Here is a 21,015-nt window from a genome sequence, read left to right as displayed (position 1 = left end):
TGGTAGAACAAATTTTAAGCAAACTTAAACAAATGTTTTCTTTTATTTCTCATTAAGTAGTCATAGTTACCCCCTTAAGGATATGTTTCAAGTTCTAAGGTAATGAACTTCCTACTTATTTGAGTTAGGTTTATAATCATGCAGAGAAACTCACCTGGCAAGTAGAAATGTTGAACTAATCTTCAAGAGATGAGTGAGGGCTAGAGAAGGAGTCATTTAAATTGGAAGATAGGGGCGCCTGGGTGGCTCAGTTGCTTAAGCAGCTGCCTTTGGCTCAGGTCATGATCCCAGGGTCCTGAGATCGAGCCCTGCATCGGGCTCCCTGGTCAGCAGAGAGCCTGCTTCTCCCTTTCCCTCTGCCTGCCTCTCTGCCTACTTGTGCTCTCTATCTCTCTGTCAAATAAATAAATTAAAAAGTCTTTAAAAAAAATTGAGAAGATAATTTAAACTATAGAATTTGTGATAACTACTAAAGTGACAAAATGTTAAAGGGCATGATAATGCTTAAAAGTTAATTATGAAATACTTAAAATATTTTAACTAGTTTTTCATGGAAATCCCTTTGGAACCACATTTGAAGTTCTATATGTGTCTTCTTAGTCTACTAATTTAAAATTAACTACAGCATCATTGAGGAATAGTATTGGCATCAGATAATGAGGCCAGCAAGCCTAAACAATACCCATAGATATTTATAAGTCAAATCAAATTTCCTCTGGTTTTTGAATTTTTGAAAGCTATTTGAGAACATGAATATGAAATAACTTTTTAAATGAGGCTGATTTCAGTATAAAGCCTGATGAAAAATTCGTTCCCACTGACCATGGTACAAGATAAAAGGCTTAATATGATTGTGTGCTGGAAACCACAGATAATGGAAATATTATGTACAACTTTGCATTTTAAGAATAGAACAAGAGTGTTATGAAATACTGAATATATATCTGAATGTAAACAATTCTTAAAGTGACTGAAATCCAAAAAAATAAAGTTTCTCTGAATTTGGCTGCCTCCCCTGTATCACTCTGCTGAGTTACTTAGCTTCTTTTAGCTTTTATGTTCTATCTAAATCTCCTTTCACATTTCTTTGTTGTTAATTAATGTTTAGTGATTCCCTTATCTGTACATCTGTCTTCTGCGTATTAAAATCGATGGGGTGTGTGTGTGTGTGTGTGTGTGTGTGTGTTTTCACATTTGGGCATTTAAAGGTAAATACATGATTCCATGGGGGCCAATTTCTTTCCTTTCATATCCAACAAAATACTCTTCTTTAACAGATGAATGGTCTGAATTTTATTTTCTCTAATGGTAGTGTTTTTCAGAATTTGGTGAACGGTAAAATGTTTATTACAAATATTTTAGCAAATATTTAAAAAAAATAAAATAATTTAATAAACATATGTGGCACAACTAAGATACCATTCACCCACCGTTTTTTAATGATGGCAAAATTATCAGACAATGTAGAACCTATAATGCTATTAACTTGCGCTTATCCAAAAAAATATAAATTACCTTATAGAAATGTGACCAAAAATATAAATAAAAGATAAAGAATATTTGCCTATTTGGGCATGTATTTTAACACACACTTAATATTTTTAAAGGAGGGGCACCTGGGTGGCTCAGTCGTTAAGCGTCTGCCTTCCTCAGTTCATGATCCCAGTGTCCTGGGATGGAGCCCACATCGGGCTCTCTGATCAGCAGGAAGCCTGCTTCTCCCTCTCCCTCTCCCCCTGCTTGTGTTCCCTCTCTCGCTGTCTCTCTCGCTGTCAAATAAATAAATAAAATCTTTAAAAAATATATTTTTAAAGGATAGTCTGACCTAAAACTAGTTTGTTTGTTTTTAATTTCTTGTATTAGATATATTCATTAAAAGGGCAGTGGCAAAATGTCTCATGTTATTAAGACAGTGACAGAGTGTTTGCTAACTTCCCACCCCTGCCCATTTTGAAACACTTTACGGTTGATTTTGTAATATTTCATTGGAAATGCCATTAAAAAGTAGCCAAAAAGTATTTACACATATAAAAATGATACATATGCATGTGTATATCTGTGCGTGGGCTGGGAGGATATAAAATAAAAAATTAATGGATTCTTTATAAAATCTTTTAATTGTTTCGTCTCAAATTGTTTTCTCTAAAAGGGGAGGCATACCTAGTTTCAAAGACTCATAGAATAACAAAATAGTTATCCATAAGATATAAAAATTGAAATATTTATTTAATTGATATTGGATAAGAATATTCATTGAGTTAGAAACTCTTGAAACATTTATGTCACAAAGGATCAGATAGATAATCTTTGGGAACTGACCTTTTTGTATGGGTTTAAGCCAGTTCCCTGGAAAAATAATTCTATTCAACAATTTAACAGTCTGATATCAACTCCCAAATGTGCAAGCACTTTCTATGATTTATGAAAAAGGTAACATGTTTTTAAAATTCTACTACCTTTTAGCTCTTATGCCAAAATATATAACCCAAGTCTTGAATATGTTTAACATTCATGAGAGTCTTTGGCAATCCAGTTTAAGAAAAGGGGGGGGGTTGTTAAAAAAAGGATTTGCAGTGTATCTCATGGAAATTCAAGGACTGAAACAAATACAGCCAGACCTCATGGGGAACATAATGGGAAATTAGGCCACACTTTGTATCTCTCAGGGTCCACATGGTCTCCCTGTCACCTCCCTCACTTCCCATCTGTTCTCTACAGCAGCAAGAATGATTCTTGAAAATGTAAGGCTGATACTCTTTTAGTAACCCTCTACTGACTTCCCATCGCTCTGAGTAAAAGTTAGCATTCTGACCCAGGTTCACAAGCCCTATGTAATGTTGTTGCTCACTCCATATCTGCCTTCACACCCTATCTCTTGCTTTCTTGCTCCCACTATAGCAGGCACATTCCCCCTCTTGCTATTCCTTTGACTCACCAAGCACACACCTATCTCAGAGCCTTTGCATCTACTGTGCACTGTGTCCAGTATACCCTTTCCACAGTTATCAGCAGGGCTGGCTGGCATCTTCACTGCGTTCAGGTTTCTATTCAAAGGACATCATCAAGTATGCATCCCTGACAATGCTATCCCAAGTAGCAGTTCCCCGATTACTTTTAAACTTCGTGGCCTGCTTTATTTTTATTCCCATGGTTTTCTCTCCTAATGAAATATAATTTATATGCTTGGACATTTTTACCGTCTATCTCCCACTACAGGAATGTTTCATGAGAACAGGCACTTTGTTTTATTCATTGCGGTATTCCTGGCACCTAGAACAGTGGCCCGTGCATAATAGGAACTCCATACGAATGTATTAGAGGAATTAAATGAATGAATGTTCTCTCTAATCTCTACTTCTTTTTGAGTCTGCACCATTTTTCCTCCTTCTGCTAAGCTGCTTTCTCTGCATCGGCTAGCACACAGCTCATAATTGCTACATGGCCTTTCAGCTGCAGTATATCCTCCACCCACTGGCAACTTCTCTCTTTCACTTTAGTTCAAATTCCTGAAAATTTAATTGGACAGGCTTATTTTTTCCAGTAAGGCCACATAGACCATAAGTTTCTGGCCAGTCTCTGGATGTATCCTTTTTGGTCAAATATCTATTCCTGGTCTAATAAGACTGAGCCAGTTCACAGCATGGATGATTAGGTGTGAGGGGCCGTGGACAGGCAGCCAGGCAACACAAACACATCTAGTACATAAAGCCACGGCCGCCAGATGGGCACCTGTGCTCTCCATTGTCCCAAGTCCTGCTCACGAGTCTGACATCACTCCTCAGTTCAGTGCATCTAACTTCTGCCTCCATGTCCTTCTAGACAAAATGACTTCTCTGTTTTTTTCTTTGTTATATTTCTTTGTTAGATATAACTGTGCATCTATAAAACTTCTATAATAAATATATCCATATCTCTTCCTTGATCCTAAAGGCAACAAAATGCCCTGTACTCTTATTCTCACCAGGCTGTTCCACTTATGTTTTTGAATGGTAAGCAAGAAATCCCATGTGCCTGTACAGAGATCCTGTTGTGGACACACCCTAAGGTGACCCCCAATGTGTCACATCCTTGTGTAATCTCATCTTCATAGTTTAGTGTGGATGGAACCTATGACATTTTTTTATCCAGAGAAAATGGCAAAGGTTATGGGATTTTGCAGATATAATTAGAGTTCCAAATCAGTGATTTTGAGTTAATTGGAAGGGAGATTGTTCTGGGTCAGCTTGACTTAATCAGGTGAATGTCCTTAAAAGAGAGAATAGTGCCCTCCTTAAAATGAAAACATGTTCTCCTGGTGGTCTTGAAGAATCCAAGGAAATTAATTCTTCCAACAACCTAGTTAAATTTGGAAACACATTCTTCCCCAACCAAGTCTCCAGATAAGAACATAGACCAGCTGCTTTGGGATGGGCATGCTGCTGGCTGGACTGTACCTTCTGGGCAGCCACGCAGACTCAGTTCTTGTCTGGACTGCAGCCATTAGTCTGCAGTATGGGCGGCGGCAGGAGCAGGTGGGTGCGGGCAACAAAGCAGGGAGTAGACACTTGGTGGGGCCTCAGTTTCAGCAGTGCTGCCTCAGCTATGGCCCCAGTCAAGGTGGGAGATGCCATCCCTTCAGTGGTGGTTTTTGAAGAGAAGCCTGGGAACAAGGTGAACCTGACAGAGCGGTTCAAGGGCAAGAAGGGGGTACTGTTTGGAATCCCTGGGTCCTTTACCCCGGCCTGTTCCAAGACCCACTTGCCAGGGTTTGTGGAGCAGGCTGAGGCTCTGAAGGCCAACGGGGTTCAGGTGGTAGCATGTCTGAGTGTTGATGATGTTTTTGTGACTGAAGTGTGGGGACCAGCTCACAACTCAGGAGGCAAGGTTAGGCTCTTGGCTGACTCCACTGGGACCTTTGGGAAGGAAACAGATCTGTTACTAGATGATTCATTGGTGTCTATCTTTGGAAATCGCCAGCTCAAGAGGTTCTCCATAGTGGTAGAGGATGGCATAGTGAAGTCCCTGAATGTGGAACCAAAGGGTATAGGCCTCACCTGCAGCCTGGCTCCCAACATCATCTTGCAGCTCTGAAGCCCTGGGCCCAGACATACTACTTCTACCCTTTTCTATTTCACCTGCCCAACCCCAGATGGAGGGCCCCAGTCCAACTTGAACAGGGGCCACCCAATGGGAACCTTTACCAAATTTCTGCAATAAACATTTCTGGTTCATATTTTTAAAAAAAGAGAGAAAGAAAAGAACACAGCCCAACTGCTACCTAGATTGTAGCCTTGTGACACTGAGCAGAGGACTTACCTAAGTGATGCCTGAACTGCTGACCTGTAGGAAGTGTGAAATAATAAATGTGCTTTGTTTTAATCCACTAAGATTGGTAATTTGTTAACTAGCAATAGAACATAAACATAGATCCTTTATCCTAGTTTACAGTAAAAGGCAAATATTTAGAGACCCCATGTTATTTTAGTTCCTTAGGCCCCATGTGGGACTTTGACGTGGACTTTTTTGCTTTCTTTGAGTTTTACATGCTAAAATGTGGAAATAGAAATAATTTACTTCCTTATTTATTTCCAAGTATATTTTTGGGGGGAATTTACTCTTTTTTTTTTTCTTTTTTTCTTTTTTTAATTTTCTCTTTTCTCAGTATCTTAAGACTAACTTTAGACTTTCTTTCAGGGGACACCTCATGGCCATCGTGCTTTTCCTCCTGCCCTAGCCACATAATCATCTCTTTTGCATGTTGCATCAACTCCTATCGTTTTCAGCTTTTTATTCTGATGAGCATAGACACAGTGTCTTTGGCTGTGAAATTTACATGGCTACTCCTCTCATTAAAGTCTCACTTTCTTTTCTTGTTATGCATGCAAATAGTTATTTTTCATTAAAATCATTCTATAAATTGTGGGGAGTTTTTACTTAAAGAATGATTTTGTAAGGTCAAAACATTTATGGTGGGAAAAATTATCCCCTGATCTATCTGTTTGTTACATCTAAATGTTCATGTATCACATTTTACTTTGTAAAAGTTGGACATATCTCTGTTTGGTCAGTGTTTAATACCTTATTATTTGTAAGTTCCCAAATGCTATTTATTCTGCTTGTAATCTTAAACTGTATATTTGAGTATGTTGCCTTTCTAAGAAATTCTATACAACCACAGTGCAGCATATAAATTATATAATTTAGGAGTCAGTTAACTAATATGTTTTCATATTCTAGAGTGCTAGGAGTTGAGGGTATAGAGACATACACATAAAAAGTTAACATTCTTTTTAATCCCTTCAGCACATAAGTTTTTGGGAGACTTTACAAACTCACAAAAATTATAGTTTGAATATTTGGTACATACTATCTCTATTTAAAAGAAAAATCTTACTTTTCTTTAGAAAATATTTAATGGTATATGTTTGAAAAGCTAATGTATTTATTTATCAAACACGTGAAAATAAACAATTGAGATGAAGTATTTTTTTCTATGTTTATCCTGCCAGAAATTCTCAAACACTGATTTGAAATTGAAGTGATTAAGAATTTTTGTTTCCCAAAAGGGCCCCCACATAGAATATAATCAAGCTCTGGTCCACAATTGCCTGGAAAAATATACAATCACTATAGATGGGTCTTTTATTAAATAGTTTCAAAGTCAAATTTTAATTTTAACGGAGAGGTGAAATTCCAAATCTTTCTGCATGGTCGAAGTAGGAATGAGGTAGAGTGGGGGATGGGGATAGCAATCACGTTCATTTTGATCTGTAAGGAATAAAGAAACATTCAATAATCACATTTCTAAATGCATATCACAGTAGATAAGCCTTTAAGTGCTCTATTCAATTAATTAATTAAGCTTATATCTCATTCAGGTATACAAATTATCCTCTTTAAGGGAAAGAACCTTAGGGAGATATTTAGAGGGAAATTAATTCAAGGAGCTTTTGTTGAAATGTTTAAGTCCTATGAACACCTTATCAAATGAACTATAACCGAAACTGTTTTTTCTTGTTATCATACTCAAGTCAGTGTAATGCACTGATAAGGAACACACTAAACATTTCCAGAGGTAGGGTTTGTAATTTTTTAAAGTAGCAGAGCATGTTTAACACACTTGCATTGTGTTAGTTCAGGGGAATAGATTTTTCTTTTGGAATGCTGCCTTTTTGTTATATATCAAAATCCCAGAAACTTCTGATAGTGTCCAGTGTTAATTATTTTTCTTTGAGATAAGTCAAAAAGAAACAAAAATAATTTGCTATCTGTTATTCGTATATAAATGAAATCACAGTTTTTACTTTACTATGAAGTATGAGAGAAATAGAACATTCATAGGCAACAAAATGAGGCTTTCTTGCATTTTTGTCTTTTAAAAAAATATGCATAGGAAAGTGTAAATAAAACAGTATGCTTATTTACCAAAGAATTTGCTGACATTCTTGTTCCACCTAGTTGTTTTAAGTTTGTGCAGCTGCCTCGAGGCGCCTCCAGATGGCGTCCTGGTGCCCGTTCTCTCCGCCCAGCGGCCGACCAGTTGCCGGCTGGTGGGGAGAATGAGCTTGGAGCGGAGGGGCTTAACCCAGCGCGGCTCAGAGGTGGGTTGCTGAAGGACTCGGGGAGGCAGCTGCAACAGGGCATCACTCACTGTCCAAGTATTTCCATTTCTGAGCGCAAAAGGAAGAACTTAAGCGGGCGGCAGTTGGAGTGTAAATTGCTTTGTAGTATTTAAAAGCAGCGTGGATCGTGGGCAGCTGAGCTGGTACGTGCGAGAGAAACTACTGAATTGTAATTGTGCTGGGTAGGAACCCGTCTCATCATTCTTTGTGTACCAAACGTTCTGTGTCCTGAATTGTGCCTACGTGTATACACTCATTTCATTTTCACCTGGATCATGGGGGTTTGAGGTCACAATCTTTCATTTTCCAACATGATATAATAAAAGCTTTGCAGAACATTGTCTATTGGTAGAAATATGATCTGACTAATAGTGTAAAGAAAAACATAATGGCACCAAAATACTTTTATGTTTTCTTTGTTAGAGAAAAAAAAGAAGTAAACCTAAACCATATTACCATGTGGTTTTACCAGATAGGACTTTTAAAAGACAATAGAAAACAATGTATGTTTAACTACGGTGGACTAGATATTAAATCACTTTTACCTACCTATAGGTGTAGACATAAACACACCTGTAAAATATGAATGATTTTCATATCTGTGTGCTAGAAAAAATATTGTGTAGCTATGAAAATACTAATGATGAAAAATACATATCTTGTGTATGTACATTTTGTATGGCCTAATATGCCATGTGAACATGTGTTGTCTATGTGTAGACGATAACATATATATGTCACTTACATGCAGAATAATTGCAGTTATAAAAATGCATGTGTTGCATATGGATAGATTTTTCACACCTTCATACTCAGTATTTCTATCTAGTAACTTAGTGTGAAGATCATCTATTGCTAAAAAAGTAAATCTGAATTTAAAGACTGTTTAATTCTTTGAACTGTTTCAGTGTTACATTTTAAATTTCCCAAGTTTCATTCAGTTGTGCACTTAGTTTGTGCTTTTAAATTCTGAGGAAAAGTTTGATTCTTATATTTTGAACATAAAATATTGGCTGAAGTGCTTATATGGAAATAGAATGCATAGATACATAAATCTAGATTCCCTAGACTTGAGGTTACTATAGCTGGAATGCACAAGAGCTCTGAAAACATGGGAGTTCTGACTGGGCGTTTATATTAGAAACTAGTCAGCCGACAGAAAGACCCAAAACTTCAGAACTGCATTGGAAATTACAGAGGCTGAGGCTTTACTCTTAGTATTATTACTCTAAAACTAACGTTAGGCTACCTATAAACTTGTATGTATTCCTTTGTAACAGATTTGTACCTGAATCAGGTATTGAATTTTATGTCCTGCCATTGCACAGAGCAAATATAACACAATTCAACATAAGAAATATGAATTGAGACCTGTTTAAGACAGTATGCCAAATAAAGCCAGAGATACCAAGAAAAGTTAGAAACAGTCCCTGCCTTCAAAAAGTTGCCAGTCAAATGACTAGGTGGGCATTTTTATGAACATGAATATATAAGAAAATACAAATCAAAATAAGTGCTATTAGAGAGGTGTAAGCCCAAGGTGTATAGCATTTAAGTGGAGGGAGAAATCTGGCTTAGGGACTTTATATTATAAGGTACTCCTCTCAAGGGATGGGTGGGAAGATCAATTTTGGTGAGTAAAGATAATGTCCAGTCAGGAACTTAGTTTGTCTTGGGTACTGCTTTCTTCACTGAGCTCGGGAGTGAGCAGTAGGAGATATTATTATACAGGTGTGTGTGTGGTGGGGCGGATGACCTTGAACATTTTGGGTTTTCATCATTAGTTTATCCCGAGTGCCACTAACAATATAGGCATTAAGTACTCTTTCAGAAATATTGAGTGTTGTGCATAATAGCAAGAGCCAGTGTGAGGCTTTACAATAACTTTATGATTTACTTATTGTATATCTACCATATTAAAATATAAGTTCCAAGATATGGAAATCTTTTTCATTATTACATCCACAGAACCTAGAAATTTCTTGGAAAAAGTATCTACTGTATGAGTGAATGAATGGTAAAGTGGGGATAAGGCCAGGATTCTATATTATTTACATTTAGGTTTCCTACTACTCATTAATGATTAACATCCCCAAAATTTACCAGCTCTATAGAACTATTGTTGCAGCTGATTCCCCTTATGGCTCAGGTAATGAAAAGCAAGTTCCCTAGAATAGCCACTATTGATGTTTAATCTTAATCTGTTTTTAACCTCTTATATGAATAGTCGTTCCTTTACATTTTGAAAGGGATTACTAGGATAATTATAAACTGTGTAAATATTCAGGCAGAATTCACCAGGTTGTTTTCATATCTCTACAGTAGAAATATAATAGGTATATAACACATATTAAACAAATAAAGTCAGGAAAACAGTTGAAGAGTTTGGGGAATGTCTTTGCACCCTGTAGTATGTATTTACCTTCTTATGTGAATGCCTCCAGTATCTGGTAGTCTGCAACTTACTACAGGTCATACTCTCTAGAGCCTCTTTATATTTCTGGGGGGTGCAAAGTTATCACTTAGGAGAGCATTAGCTCTTTGCTTCCATAGTTTTAGGGGGCACTGAAGTAGCATGCTTGGGGTCCCAGCCCTCATACACGGAGGTAATCCTTTTCTCTATCCCTGTGTAATAATATCTAAAGCTTTTATGGGCAGTGACCGGCACATGTGAAGAAATTAGTGAAGAAAATATTTTTTTTGTCATTTGAAAGGATGATATTAAATGAAAATAAATAGACATTTTAAAGGAATTATAAATATGGTTCACTCAACCAGATTATAAATGAATGTATAGTGTCATACAAATAAAAAAAGCCAAAAAACAGTGTCCTTGAACCAACAACATTAAAAAATAAACACCTGGGTTTTCCCCTTTTGCCCAAGAGAGACCTCTCTTCTGTGAGGATAACTTATATATCATAATTTACTTTTATATGATTCATTTAAAAATGCATATGCAAGGATAGAATTTCTCTGTTTAAAAATATATGTTGATGGGGTTTATATGTGTTAATTAAACTGAGGATGCAGGATTTGATTCACTTTGAGCTAATGAGCACAGAGTCAGGCTTTTTCTCTCATCCTTGTCAATACGGCAAATTTTCACACCAGTCTTGGTCTCCATCCTATTGGACATGCTGCTAATGCTTTATTTTTAGCCTGTGCAAGAGGAGATGGTAACATATAGTGACCTAGGATTTTTACCTTATTCTAAGCCCTAGGGCATGGCTTGGCCAGGAGACTAACGGATTAGGGGAAGCATATCTTGTTCAAATAAAGCTGGATATTCAGTTTCGGAGAAACATACTGCAGTGTGTACTGCAGGTTTTCCCCCTAGTGGTTGACTTAAAGCTGTTGTGTTTTCTATAGCAATTGAAATAGATTTTTCTTCATATAGTGGAGCTAGTTTGGCAAGATTCTTTAAATTTTTTAAAAACTTGTTTCAGGAGAGCATGTAAGTTTCTTTAAATGATCATTTTGAAAGACACAAATACAGTGCCTTGGAAAATATACTGGGGGCTTTTTCTTTATTCTTTGGAAGGCTAGCTTTCAAAAATATACAAATATAAGATATACACAATAATGAAAATATTCTACTACTAGATTCCGTATTATACTCCTTTTTCTTAGTATAGAGAAAAGTTTTCTTCTTCCTCTGGTGTCCTGATGTCGCTGCTTTCTATAGTCAGTGTCACTGAGTCAGTTTAACATGATTTCTTTTGCCTTTCCAACTAAACTGTAAACTCCTTAAAGGAAAGAAACCGTTTCCATGCTTCTTTTGAATCTCCCTGTTAAACTAAACATACTGCCAGTCGCAAACAGCACTGAAGTTTGGTTTCTGACAATTAAATAAAGATTAAATTCTTTTTTTTTCCTCACAAATTCAAATAAGTAGATTCAGACATATAGCAGTGACTTCTAAGGGGCAAAATGGAAGTCTTTCTAAAAGCTCTGTGTACTGAAAATGACACACCACAGCAGGAAGGAAAGTTTGCTTTTCTTTAAATCAAGTGTTTGAAATGAGATTTTTAAAAATAATATTTGAAATACAGAGGTATCTATAAAGGCACAAACTTTGCCTTCACGCAGCAAAGCTAGTTACATCTGGAAGAGATACCTTCCGACACACCTGTGTCTCTGGGCTGTTGTGTAACTGCAGGCAGAATATTCCAAAGTCAGAACTGCTGGAAGTTAGGGCAAATCAGAAGTGTTCCTAGCAGCAAGAATTAACCTTAAGGGCCCTTAGGGCACTGACATGCTTTAAAGTTGTTCCTGGAAGAAAAAATCATGTATTTTTTTATAATGAGTACATTTATGAGCATACAACAACCTGCTACCAAGATGAATAAAAATGAGAGTTCATAGCAGCAAACTTCTATTTTAGCAAGTGCTAGAGGAAAATAATAAAGGATCTGTAGCTGTATTGTTAACAGGAGTGAAGAACGTTTCTTGTATCTCTGGACCAAAGGCTAACAGAAGAGCTCTTGGTTACTAAGATGTATTCTTTTCTGGTCTCTGGCTCATTAACGATGGAAGTAGGAGGGAGAGGGTATAGAGCGGCAGCTGCAGCTGTGGGCACTCAGATCATTTGTCACCTGGCATGAAGTTAGCGTTGGCAGCTCCAGAGTTCCAGCACAGAACACCAGGGAGCAAATGCCAACTGATTGTTGTTCCTCAGCAGCTTACTGGTTAACTCTGACTCATTCTTCAGATCTCTGCTGAAGTGTTGCTTCTTCCAGGTAGCTTTGCCCAACCCCTCTCGATACACTTAGCACCTTTCTCTCTGCTATTACAGCCTCATATTCTCATCCTTGCCACCATACTTACTGCTTGAAGACCTGCCTGCTCTCTTCACTAGACTGAAGGCAACAACTGAGTCTTGTCCAATATTGCTCGGTTTCTGTGTCTGGCTTACAATAGGTTTGTGACTATATATGAATATTGTCTGTTGCATGATGATTTCAAGGATACGTAGTGGCTTTGGTGTCAGTGAAAGTTGCGTTTGACTCTTGGCACACATAAGATGAGAGATAACCTAAACTCTCGGTCCCAGTGTCCTCATCAGCTGTCTGAGGCAATTATATACCTGTTCTTTAAACATGGTTGTTAAGGTTAAAAATAATACCTATTGTTATTATTATTACTATTGTACTATGATTATCTTCTTGGGGGCTTTCTAAATATCAACCGAGTTAATCTTCAAAATAAAAATGCCTTATCAAATCGGTACTATTATCTATTTTATATAGGAAATAGAAGCACAGAAAGGTCAAGTTATTTGCCCAAGGCCACAGAAGGAAGAATAATGAAAATGGAAGACCTAGAACAGTGCCCAGGAGAGGGTAGACTTGTACTAAATGTTGGGATGGGGGCATTGCAGTTTTCTTTGGGAAAGGCTGGTTTCTGTGTAAGTGAGAAACTACCCCACACAGTTAAGAACAGTTTGTTCCCTGATTTTAGAACCTTCTGTTGCAGATATTGTGTTTGTAGAATTCTCATGGAAGGCAAATATGGTCAGAGAGAAACTTAAAATGTGTGTAATCTGAGAGGATCTTTATCTTTCTTTGAACATTTTACAGTGTTGGGTATAACAGAAGTTAAAGAAACCCTTGTAAGAAATATATTCTCATTACGACCTCAAGGTAAAAAGAAGCAAATGCTAGCATTGCCTCATTTTGCTCACTTTACAGCATGTTTTGTTTTGTTTTATTTATATATTTCATTTATATGAGGTTTACTTTTTCTCATTATAAAAAGTACACTTAATTTTATAGCAAATGTGTGAAATCCAAACTAACTACAAAGAAGAAAACAAAAAACAAAAGTAATTAGTCAAGCCAGGAAGAACTATTATTAATACTTTGGCATATTTCCTTTCTCTCTTTTGACACAATTGCATGTACATATGTTCATACATATGCTTCTGTACACACGTTTGATCATGGAATTATGTAATAAATATAGTTTCATGTCCTATTGTGTGTTTTTATTTTATTATGTTATTAGCAGTTCTTTAAAAAAATATAATTTTCAGTGCTTGCATATTATTATACTGTGTGGCTGTATCATAATTTTATTTAATAATTTTACTTTTGTTTAATATTCTCCTAATTTTGGAAATTCTCCTATCATTTCCATTTTAAACAGGTTTGATATGTTGCTTTACATTACAGATCAACCTCCTGAATAATCATATTTAGATAACTGATTAACATCTAATAATACGGTTGTTAAAAGGTAAGACTGTATTTCTACTCAGAAGTAAATAGGCCAAAAGAAGCATTTTAAAATACATTCAGGCTTAAGGAAATAATAAGGAAAAAATAGAATTGCAGATGGAAATGGATTATTATCTCTTGAGTGACAATGATATGCTATGACCTACAAAGGTCAGCATTAGAATCACCATTTTTCTGTGATTAATTGGGGCTCAAAGAGGTTGAATGGCAAGATCAGGCTGCATTAGTGGCCCTCCTGGGATTCAAATGTAAGTTTCACTTCTGGGTCTTTTGTCTTTTTCATCCCACCATATAGTCTACACAGTATGCTGGCAGTGCTCATAGCTCTACCTAATACTTAATTTCTTTGAGCCTCAGCATCCTCTTGTGTAAAATAGAAACAGTAATTCTCACTGCTTAGGGTTTTTGTGACAATTAACTTAAATACTATAGGGAGACTGAGGTCCTAAGGAATGTATCCTAGGACTCAATCTTATTTTTTTTATTTTTTTTAAGACTTTATTTGACACACAGAGAGAGAGAGCACAAGCAGGGGGAGTGGCAGGCAGACAGAGGGAGAGGGAGAAGCAGGCTCCCCGCTGAGCAAGGAGCCTGATGCGGGCTCGATCCCAGGACCCTGCGATCATGACCTGAGCCGAAGGCAGCCGCTTAACCGACTGAGCCACCCAGATGCCTCAGGACTCAATTTTAGATAGATATGTCATAAAGTACAATCTCATGCTGATAAAGCTTGGGAGTCCCTTAGTTTAGGTACTGGCAGAAGGCTTGCTTGTTAGTCCAAGTCCCAGACACAAGTCTAGGAGATTCAGATTCAGAATCTGAGGAGGGTCACTGTCTTTGTTTTTAACAAATTCCCTTGGTGATTTTGATGATATATTAAATGGCAACCAGAGATAAAGGCAACTAGAAAAAATAGGCTGAAAGGAGGATGAAAAGTTTAAGATGAGACATAGAAATTTGTCAGTCAGCAGATACTGGTTGAGCGTAGACCGAGCCCTCCAGGGGGAGAGAGCATGACTGGAAACTGTCAGAATGTAAAAACACCTTGGGGTGTGAAGGCTTCATTTCCCCAGGTCATTTGAAATATGAAATACGTTATGGGCACTTGAAATCAAAAGCAAAAATAACACTGTGTTGACTGAACAGAAATGGCAGACAGTAAAGGTTTACTGTCAGAGGTAGGATGTGCTTTGAAGTAAGTTGATCATGAAAGTAAATGCACTGGATCCTTGATGCCTGTATATCATAATCATAAGTACACTACCTAAACTAAAAAATTTGATTTGAATTTTTGATTTAACTCTCTTTAAGTGCGATATCTTAGGATTAGTTCCTACCTTCTCTGTATTTCTATTGAATTCTTCCAGCCTTTTATACAGGATAACAGTTGATTAAATTGATTTTGACTACTACATAAGAGCCTCATTCAAAGAGAATTCTTAAGAAATACTTTTTGAGTTAATTACTTTTCAACTCATGTATTCATTATTTTTAATACTTGACAGAAACATTTTGTAACTTTCTCTATGGAAAACATTCATTACTAATTCTTTAAAATGATACCAAAGGTTTTAGGACATGTGGGTTTTTTTGTTGTTGTTTTTGTATTGTAGGTATTTGATGTGATTTTCTAAAGAAAATATATCTAATATTTCACGCCAATGTTCTCTAAAACTGTGTGTTTTCTTTTTTCGTCAGGAATTAGTAAACCTCTTGACATTAGTTTCTTTGAAGTTATCATTGAAGATATTTTAAATTATTATTGAAGGTATTAAATCCCTTGCTGTCCCTTCAGCTGCAGAAAAATTAGTGCCAACTAATTTTATCGATCTGTTACTGAATAATAAACTTAAAGGAAGCTTGATATTTGACTGATAGGAAACGTGGCATTCCTAGTTTATTAATAGGCTTTTTCTGGTTAAATATAACCTATAAGTTCTCTATAACTGTAATTTTACTTGGCCCTTTACAATCTTAAAATCTTAGAGGGCTAAAGAAGAGCTTGAGAAGTGATTTTTTTCAGGATGAGATGAGAATCTTTACAGTTTCAAAGCACTTTCAAAGAAGCTATGTCATACCTTCCCTGGCTAATCCGTTGCCATGAGCAGTTACCTGCACTGTGAAATTCTTAGCTAAACCCTTTCCAAAATCTCTCCTGCCGTATAAGCCCACACCTTCTCGCTTGATCTCAGTGAGGACGGAACAGCTAGTCCCTGTCTTTTTAATACAAGTCATTTAGATACCAGAAGGTTATTATTGAAATCTTCTTCAGCAAACATTGCAGACAAGTCACCTATGTAGATGTAGCCTGATGATTTCCTTCTGCAGAGGTTCTGGAGTAGGGTGTTGCATGCTTTACATTCAGGTAGATACAAGAAGCACTTTTCCAGGCCCTTTTAAAAGCTAGAAAATAATTTTCCTTGGTTTTGGTTTTATCTAAATTATTTTTTAGCTGTCATTTCTTGAGCTTCTCCACTTGCCTTCTCACCTTCTATTCTTGACTAGCCACACTGAGAAACAAATGGTGGCTGAATCCTAAAAAGAGCACTTTACAGTATGACTTTACAGATTCATGATTTTGTATGTAAATTTCAGAGACACCTATCATCATTGCTCTTTAGGCGTGTAGTATTCATATGCAGAGCTTTGTGCCAAACATTAAGTGGGTTTATAAATAATGCAAAAGAGCAAACCTTGCCCTTGAGGCATGTATGTAACAGTAACAATAACATTACTACCGACTTGCTGTGTATTGAATCCTGATAACAATCCTGATGGTAGGGGGGGAAGAAAAGGAACAGGATTGTCTGACTAAATGATTGTTGGGCAGAAAAATTTTTCTTCTATCCTTCTAGGTTCTTTGGCTGGTCTAATAATTAAATTGACAAAAGACAAGATTGATAGGAGAAAAACAAATTTAATTTCGTAGGCACAGAAGCTCCATATAAATATGAGACCTGAAGGCAGTCAGGCAATTGAGGCTTAAATGCCATCCTGAGCTAAGGAATGGGATAGGGCTTGGGGTTTCAAAGCGGAGGAGGGCAATTCATAGAAAGATGAGAAGAGCGGGTGTTTGATTATCAGATGTTTGCCTTCGCATGCAGGAAAATCTTTCAGATAAGAGAGTGATCTCTGATAATAGCTCTCTTTCTGGGCCAGACCCCCATCTAAATGATTTTAGGAGTTAAGAGACAGGTAAAAGTTTTTGAGTCGGCTGGGTCTTGATTGCCTTCAGCTCAAAATAATCCACATGACAAAGTACATTATTTTGGGGTGGCATATTCTGTTCTCCTTCACGATCACACTGATCATTTCACTTGGTTCCTAAGTAATGACTTTTTATCAAAGTAAAGGCCTATTCTGTCCTTTAGCTTAGAAACTTAACCTGATATCTTTATTCCTTTAACATGTCATTTTCAGTCATTTCACCTAGTTTTGTACCACCCAGTTCTCATTACCAAAATTTCCATGGTTTTTCTCATTTGTAACCTTCTATTCTGACATGTTTATGGATTTTTAAGTTTGGTAAGTTTGGTAGATTCTCGCTGATTGCTACTTTTTCCACAGAATCTTCTAACATCCATCTCCCACTGTCAAATGGAGCTTATTATATGGGTATCTCACATAAAGGAAATTAGATGCACTAAGACTGACTTTGTCAAATTTGAACCCATTTATTAAAATTGAGTACAATTCATTGCAATGAATTATTCTGACACGCTTATGATTTCATGTCGATTTCAGAGACACTTTTCATATCTACCATTACATTTGTTAGAATACATCTTTTTCAGCTTTGCAGATGTATTTCACATGGTTTCACCATGCCATGTTGAAATGTTTCTGAAAAATAAAAGTGGAGATTCACCCTAGCCTTTGTCAGTATTGCAAGATTGGACAAATTAAAATGGCCAAAGATGTAGTGTATTGAGTTTGAGAGATATGAAAAACTTTATCAGTAAGAAAAGAATACTGTTTGTCTGATTTGATCTATACAACATTGAGAAGAATGATCCGCACAACACTGAGAAGAATATGAAAAATCGGGGCGCCTGGTGGCTCAGTCGTTATGTGTCTGCCTTCGGCTCAGGTCATGATCCACGGGTCCTGGGATCGGGCCCCACGTCGGGCTCCCTGCTCTGCGGGAAGCCTGCTTCTTCCTCTCCCACTCCCCCTGCTTGTGTTCCCTCTCTCGCTGTGTCTCTCTCTGTCAAATAAATAAATAAAATCTTCAAAAAAAATTTTAAAAAAAGAATATGAAAAATCTAGGTTTGTATAATTATTAGACTAGACATCAGAAAATGATGCTTTACAAATTACTCTCCTATATTTTTAGCTTTCATTTACTACTGATAAGTGAACTACAGAGCTTGAGAAATTACTCTCTTTAATTTTGTCTAAAACTCTACTTAAACAAATCAATTACTGATTTGCATTTTATTATAAAAAGTATTGTTGAAGAGGAAATTTCCTGTATTGCAGGCAGGGAATGAAGTATTCCAAAATTGTTGTTGTGCAATGGTTTTTTAGGATCTGTTAACAAACTGTATCAAAACTAATTTATTACAAAGATAAATGTGAAATGCAGGAGACTAATAGAAATAAAAGAATTTCAGCCAATAAAACTCCAGGGAATATGCTTTCTTTCAAAAAACTGCAGTGATGACACAGATATCTTAATTGATGTCTGGGGCTTCAATTTGATAGAGTAGTCTATTTACTTACTACTGAAAATGTCAGCAATGCATGCATGAAGGCTCATTTTCAGGCATTAAATTTGAATAGAATACATCAAGTTATATTGCTAAAGGCAAGAATAAGGCCTAGGAAATAGAAGGGCCTTTAATTCCCTGCCCCATTTTTATTTTATTTTGTTTTGTTTTTATTTCTATACTACCCCCTTCCCTGTCTTCTCTGCTTCCCTGCTCCATCCCACACCTGGAACATTTTGGAGTAATGAGATTCCTGAAGTAAGAACTCCAGTAAGATTAGAACACTGTAAAAATAAGGTGGTGGTGGTGGGATAGGGGAACCAGCTGCAAGCGTTTGCTTGTATACCAAAATACATGCATCTGCACCTGCAAGAAGACTTTGCCATCACAGTCAACTCTTTATTATTTAGAGAACTCTCTGCTTTGTGGAGATTGGCTGTCACCCCAAGACTTGCTTCCCTGGAACACCTAACTTTGTTCTTGGCTGTCAGCAGCATGGTCTCCTCAGGAAGGATTCAACTTCAACACGGAGGAGGAGACTGTTTGAGTACATGTGTTGACAGTATGAATGAGTCCAAATTCCAAAGGCAAATATAAAGGGTTTGGGTATGCCCCAAAACATGCATCTTTTTCTACCTTATTAATAAAGATTTTGATATTTGGGTACCTTTAATGTATTTCAGTGAAGTGCATACTCAAATATATTTCATGAGGTTTCCCCCTTAGCTTTGTATTTAACATTTAACCATCTGTATGTCCAGTCATTTCACCCAGGCTGCATGAATTAGGTAGTCAAATATTTGTTTTCCCTTTAGTGCTACCTCAAAAAACTGTTAGATTTTTAACCTTCCCTGAAGTTTTAATACTTCATAAAAAGAAAATGTAACATACCTAATGATCCTCTCATTCATCCAGGGGGAGAATGTAACATGTACTGGCATTTTGGATTTCAGATCTTTGGAAGTATTTATTCATAAAATCCAAATATTTAAAAAATATCAGAAAGCAAACCATAAATAGCTGCTAATGTCTTTCTTTTGGCTACCAAACATATAAAACAGCCATAATTACTAAGGTTAGGAAGAGATCATTTTACATTTCTGTTCTTGATATGTTCTCTCTAGGAATTTTGACTGAGATTAAAGCCTTGTCAGAAACAAAGATAGCAATATAATGGGATATATTCAATGAGAACACTGCTGTCTCTTTCATCTATAAGCAAAAAGCATTAGAGCTATGGAATCTCAATATTTAAAAGGACATTAAAAGTATTACAATCCAGCATCCAAGGGGAGGTGGTAGTGAATGGGATGAAACTGTTGAGAGATTGTGGGAACAGATTGTTTAGCACCTTTCATATTAATTCGGAGTTTGAACTTTTATTCATTGGACACTGGAGGCTTACTTGTGGTTTTTGCATGGGGTAATAGGACTATTGCTTTTGTGTTTTAGGATGGTAATCCTGGCAACAATGTGAAAGATGAATTAGGAAAAAAAAAGTCTTGTGGGAAGAAAATGTGGGTGAGACTGAGCTAAGGCAATGGCAGTAGTGGTGGAAAGGAGAGGTAAGATTTAGAAAGGCGTTTTAGGAGTAGACTAATAGAAAAGGAAAGTGAAGAGTTAAGGATGACTCCAAGATTTCTAGCTCATGTGATTGGGTAGCTAATGATGCCATTAATCATAATAGGGAATAGCAACTAAGCTTTATTGAGAGGAGACTTTGGATTTTAAGAGAAAAGCAGAAGAGTGGAGTAGAGATAATGAATTTGGAGTTGGTCATGCTGTTTGTTACCTGTTGGATGTAAATGTGGAGCACTGTTTGTTAACCTCAGTACTATAGACATTTTGGGCTGCATAATTCTTTGTCGTGGCAGGGATGCTTTGTACATAGTAGAATGTTTAGCAATATCCCTGGTCTCTACCCACTGTATGCAAATAGAACTCATCTCAGTTGTGCCAACCAAAAATATCTCCAGACTCTTCCAAGTGTTTTCTGAGGCAGGGACAAAATCGTCCCCAGTTGAGAACCACTGATACAGAGACAACAAGGAAGGTGGTACAATTGTGTGTCTAGAATTTAAGATACAAATGAGACTTGAAATCAGTATGTAAAATCATCAATGGTGGCAATTTAATCAATGTGCTTACATGAGATTGTGCAGAAGAATGTAGATGATTACATACTTACCTCATTTTTCCATGAACAGCTCCAAAGACTGAAAATTCCTAAACTCATGAGATAGATTGAGGCCATTTATTCTATTTTTGAATACTTTCAAACGTTTTATATTATTATTGTTGTTATATGTTGTCACATATTGAGCCAAATTCCTTGTATTGGGACAAAATTAATCTTTGTGTAACTATCATTCCTTGGTCCTGTGATATTGTGATATATAAGATTTCTCATATATACTTGGTCTTCATCTACAGTTCCTGGCTCACAGTTCCCAAAACCCT

The 21,015-nt window shown here is 36.7% G+C and overlaps 1 protein-coding gene and 1 long non-coding RNA gene across 7 annotated transcripts in view; both read left to right on the top strand.

Annotated features, from left to right (window-relative positions):
* Positions 1-4,555: 4,555 nt before the first annotated feature.
* Positions 4,556-5,076, top strand: LOC118530211 (peroxiredoxin-5, mitochondrial-like). Its single transcript, XM_036083587.2, has one exon. It carries the CDS (start codon positions 4,582-4,584, stop codon positions 5,068-5,070), a length of 489 nt encoding a protein of 162 aa, XP_035939480.2. The 5' UTR covers positions 4,556-4,581; the 3' UTR covers positions 5,071-5,076.
* A 2,432-nt stretch (positions 5,077-7,508) lies between these two features.
* The window catches only part of LOC118520346 (uncharacterized), a 593,589-nt gene continuing 580,082 nt past the window's right edge, over positions 7,509-21,015 (top strand). For all 6 annotated transcript variants that reach the window (XR_013446615.1, XR_013446612.1, XR_013446614.1 and 3 more), the window contains exon 1: positions 7,509-7,744. This is a non-coding gene — a long non-coding RNA (uncharacterized LOC118520346). The remainder of the gene's footprint in view (positions 7,745-21,015) is intronic.

Source organism: Halichoerus grypus, chromosome 1 (assembly GCF_964656455.1).
Source record: "Halichoerus grypus chromosome 1, mHalGry1.hap1.1, whole genome shotgun sequence".
Taxonomy (NCBI): Eukaryota; Metazoa; Chordata; class Mammalia; order Carnivora; family Phocidae; genus Halichoerus; species Halichoerus grypus.
Note: the sequence above shows the minus strand (reverse complement) of the source record. Positions and strands in the feature narration are given on the sequence as shown.

Excerpts from the sequence above, each read along its gene's own strand:
- LOC118530211 (XM_036083587.2), top strand. The coding sequence starts at position 4,582 with ATGGCCCCAGTCAAGGTGGGAGATGCCATCCCTTCAGTGGTGGTTTTT.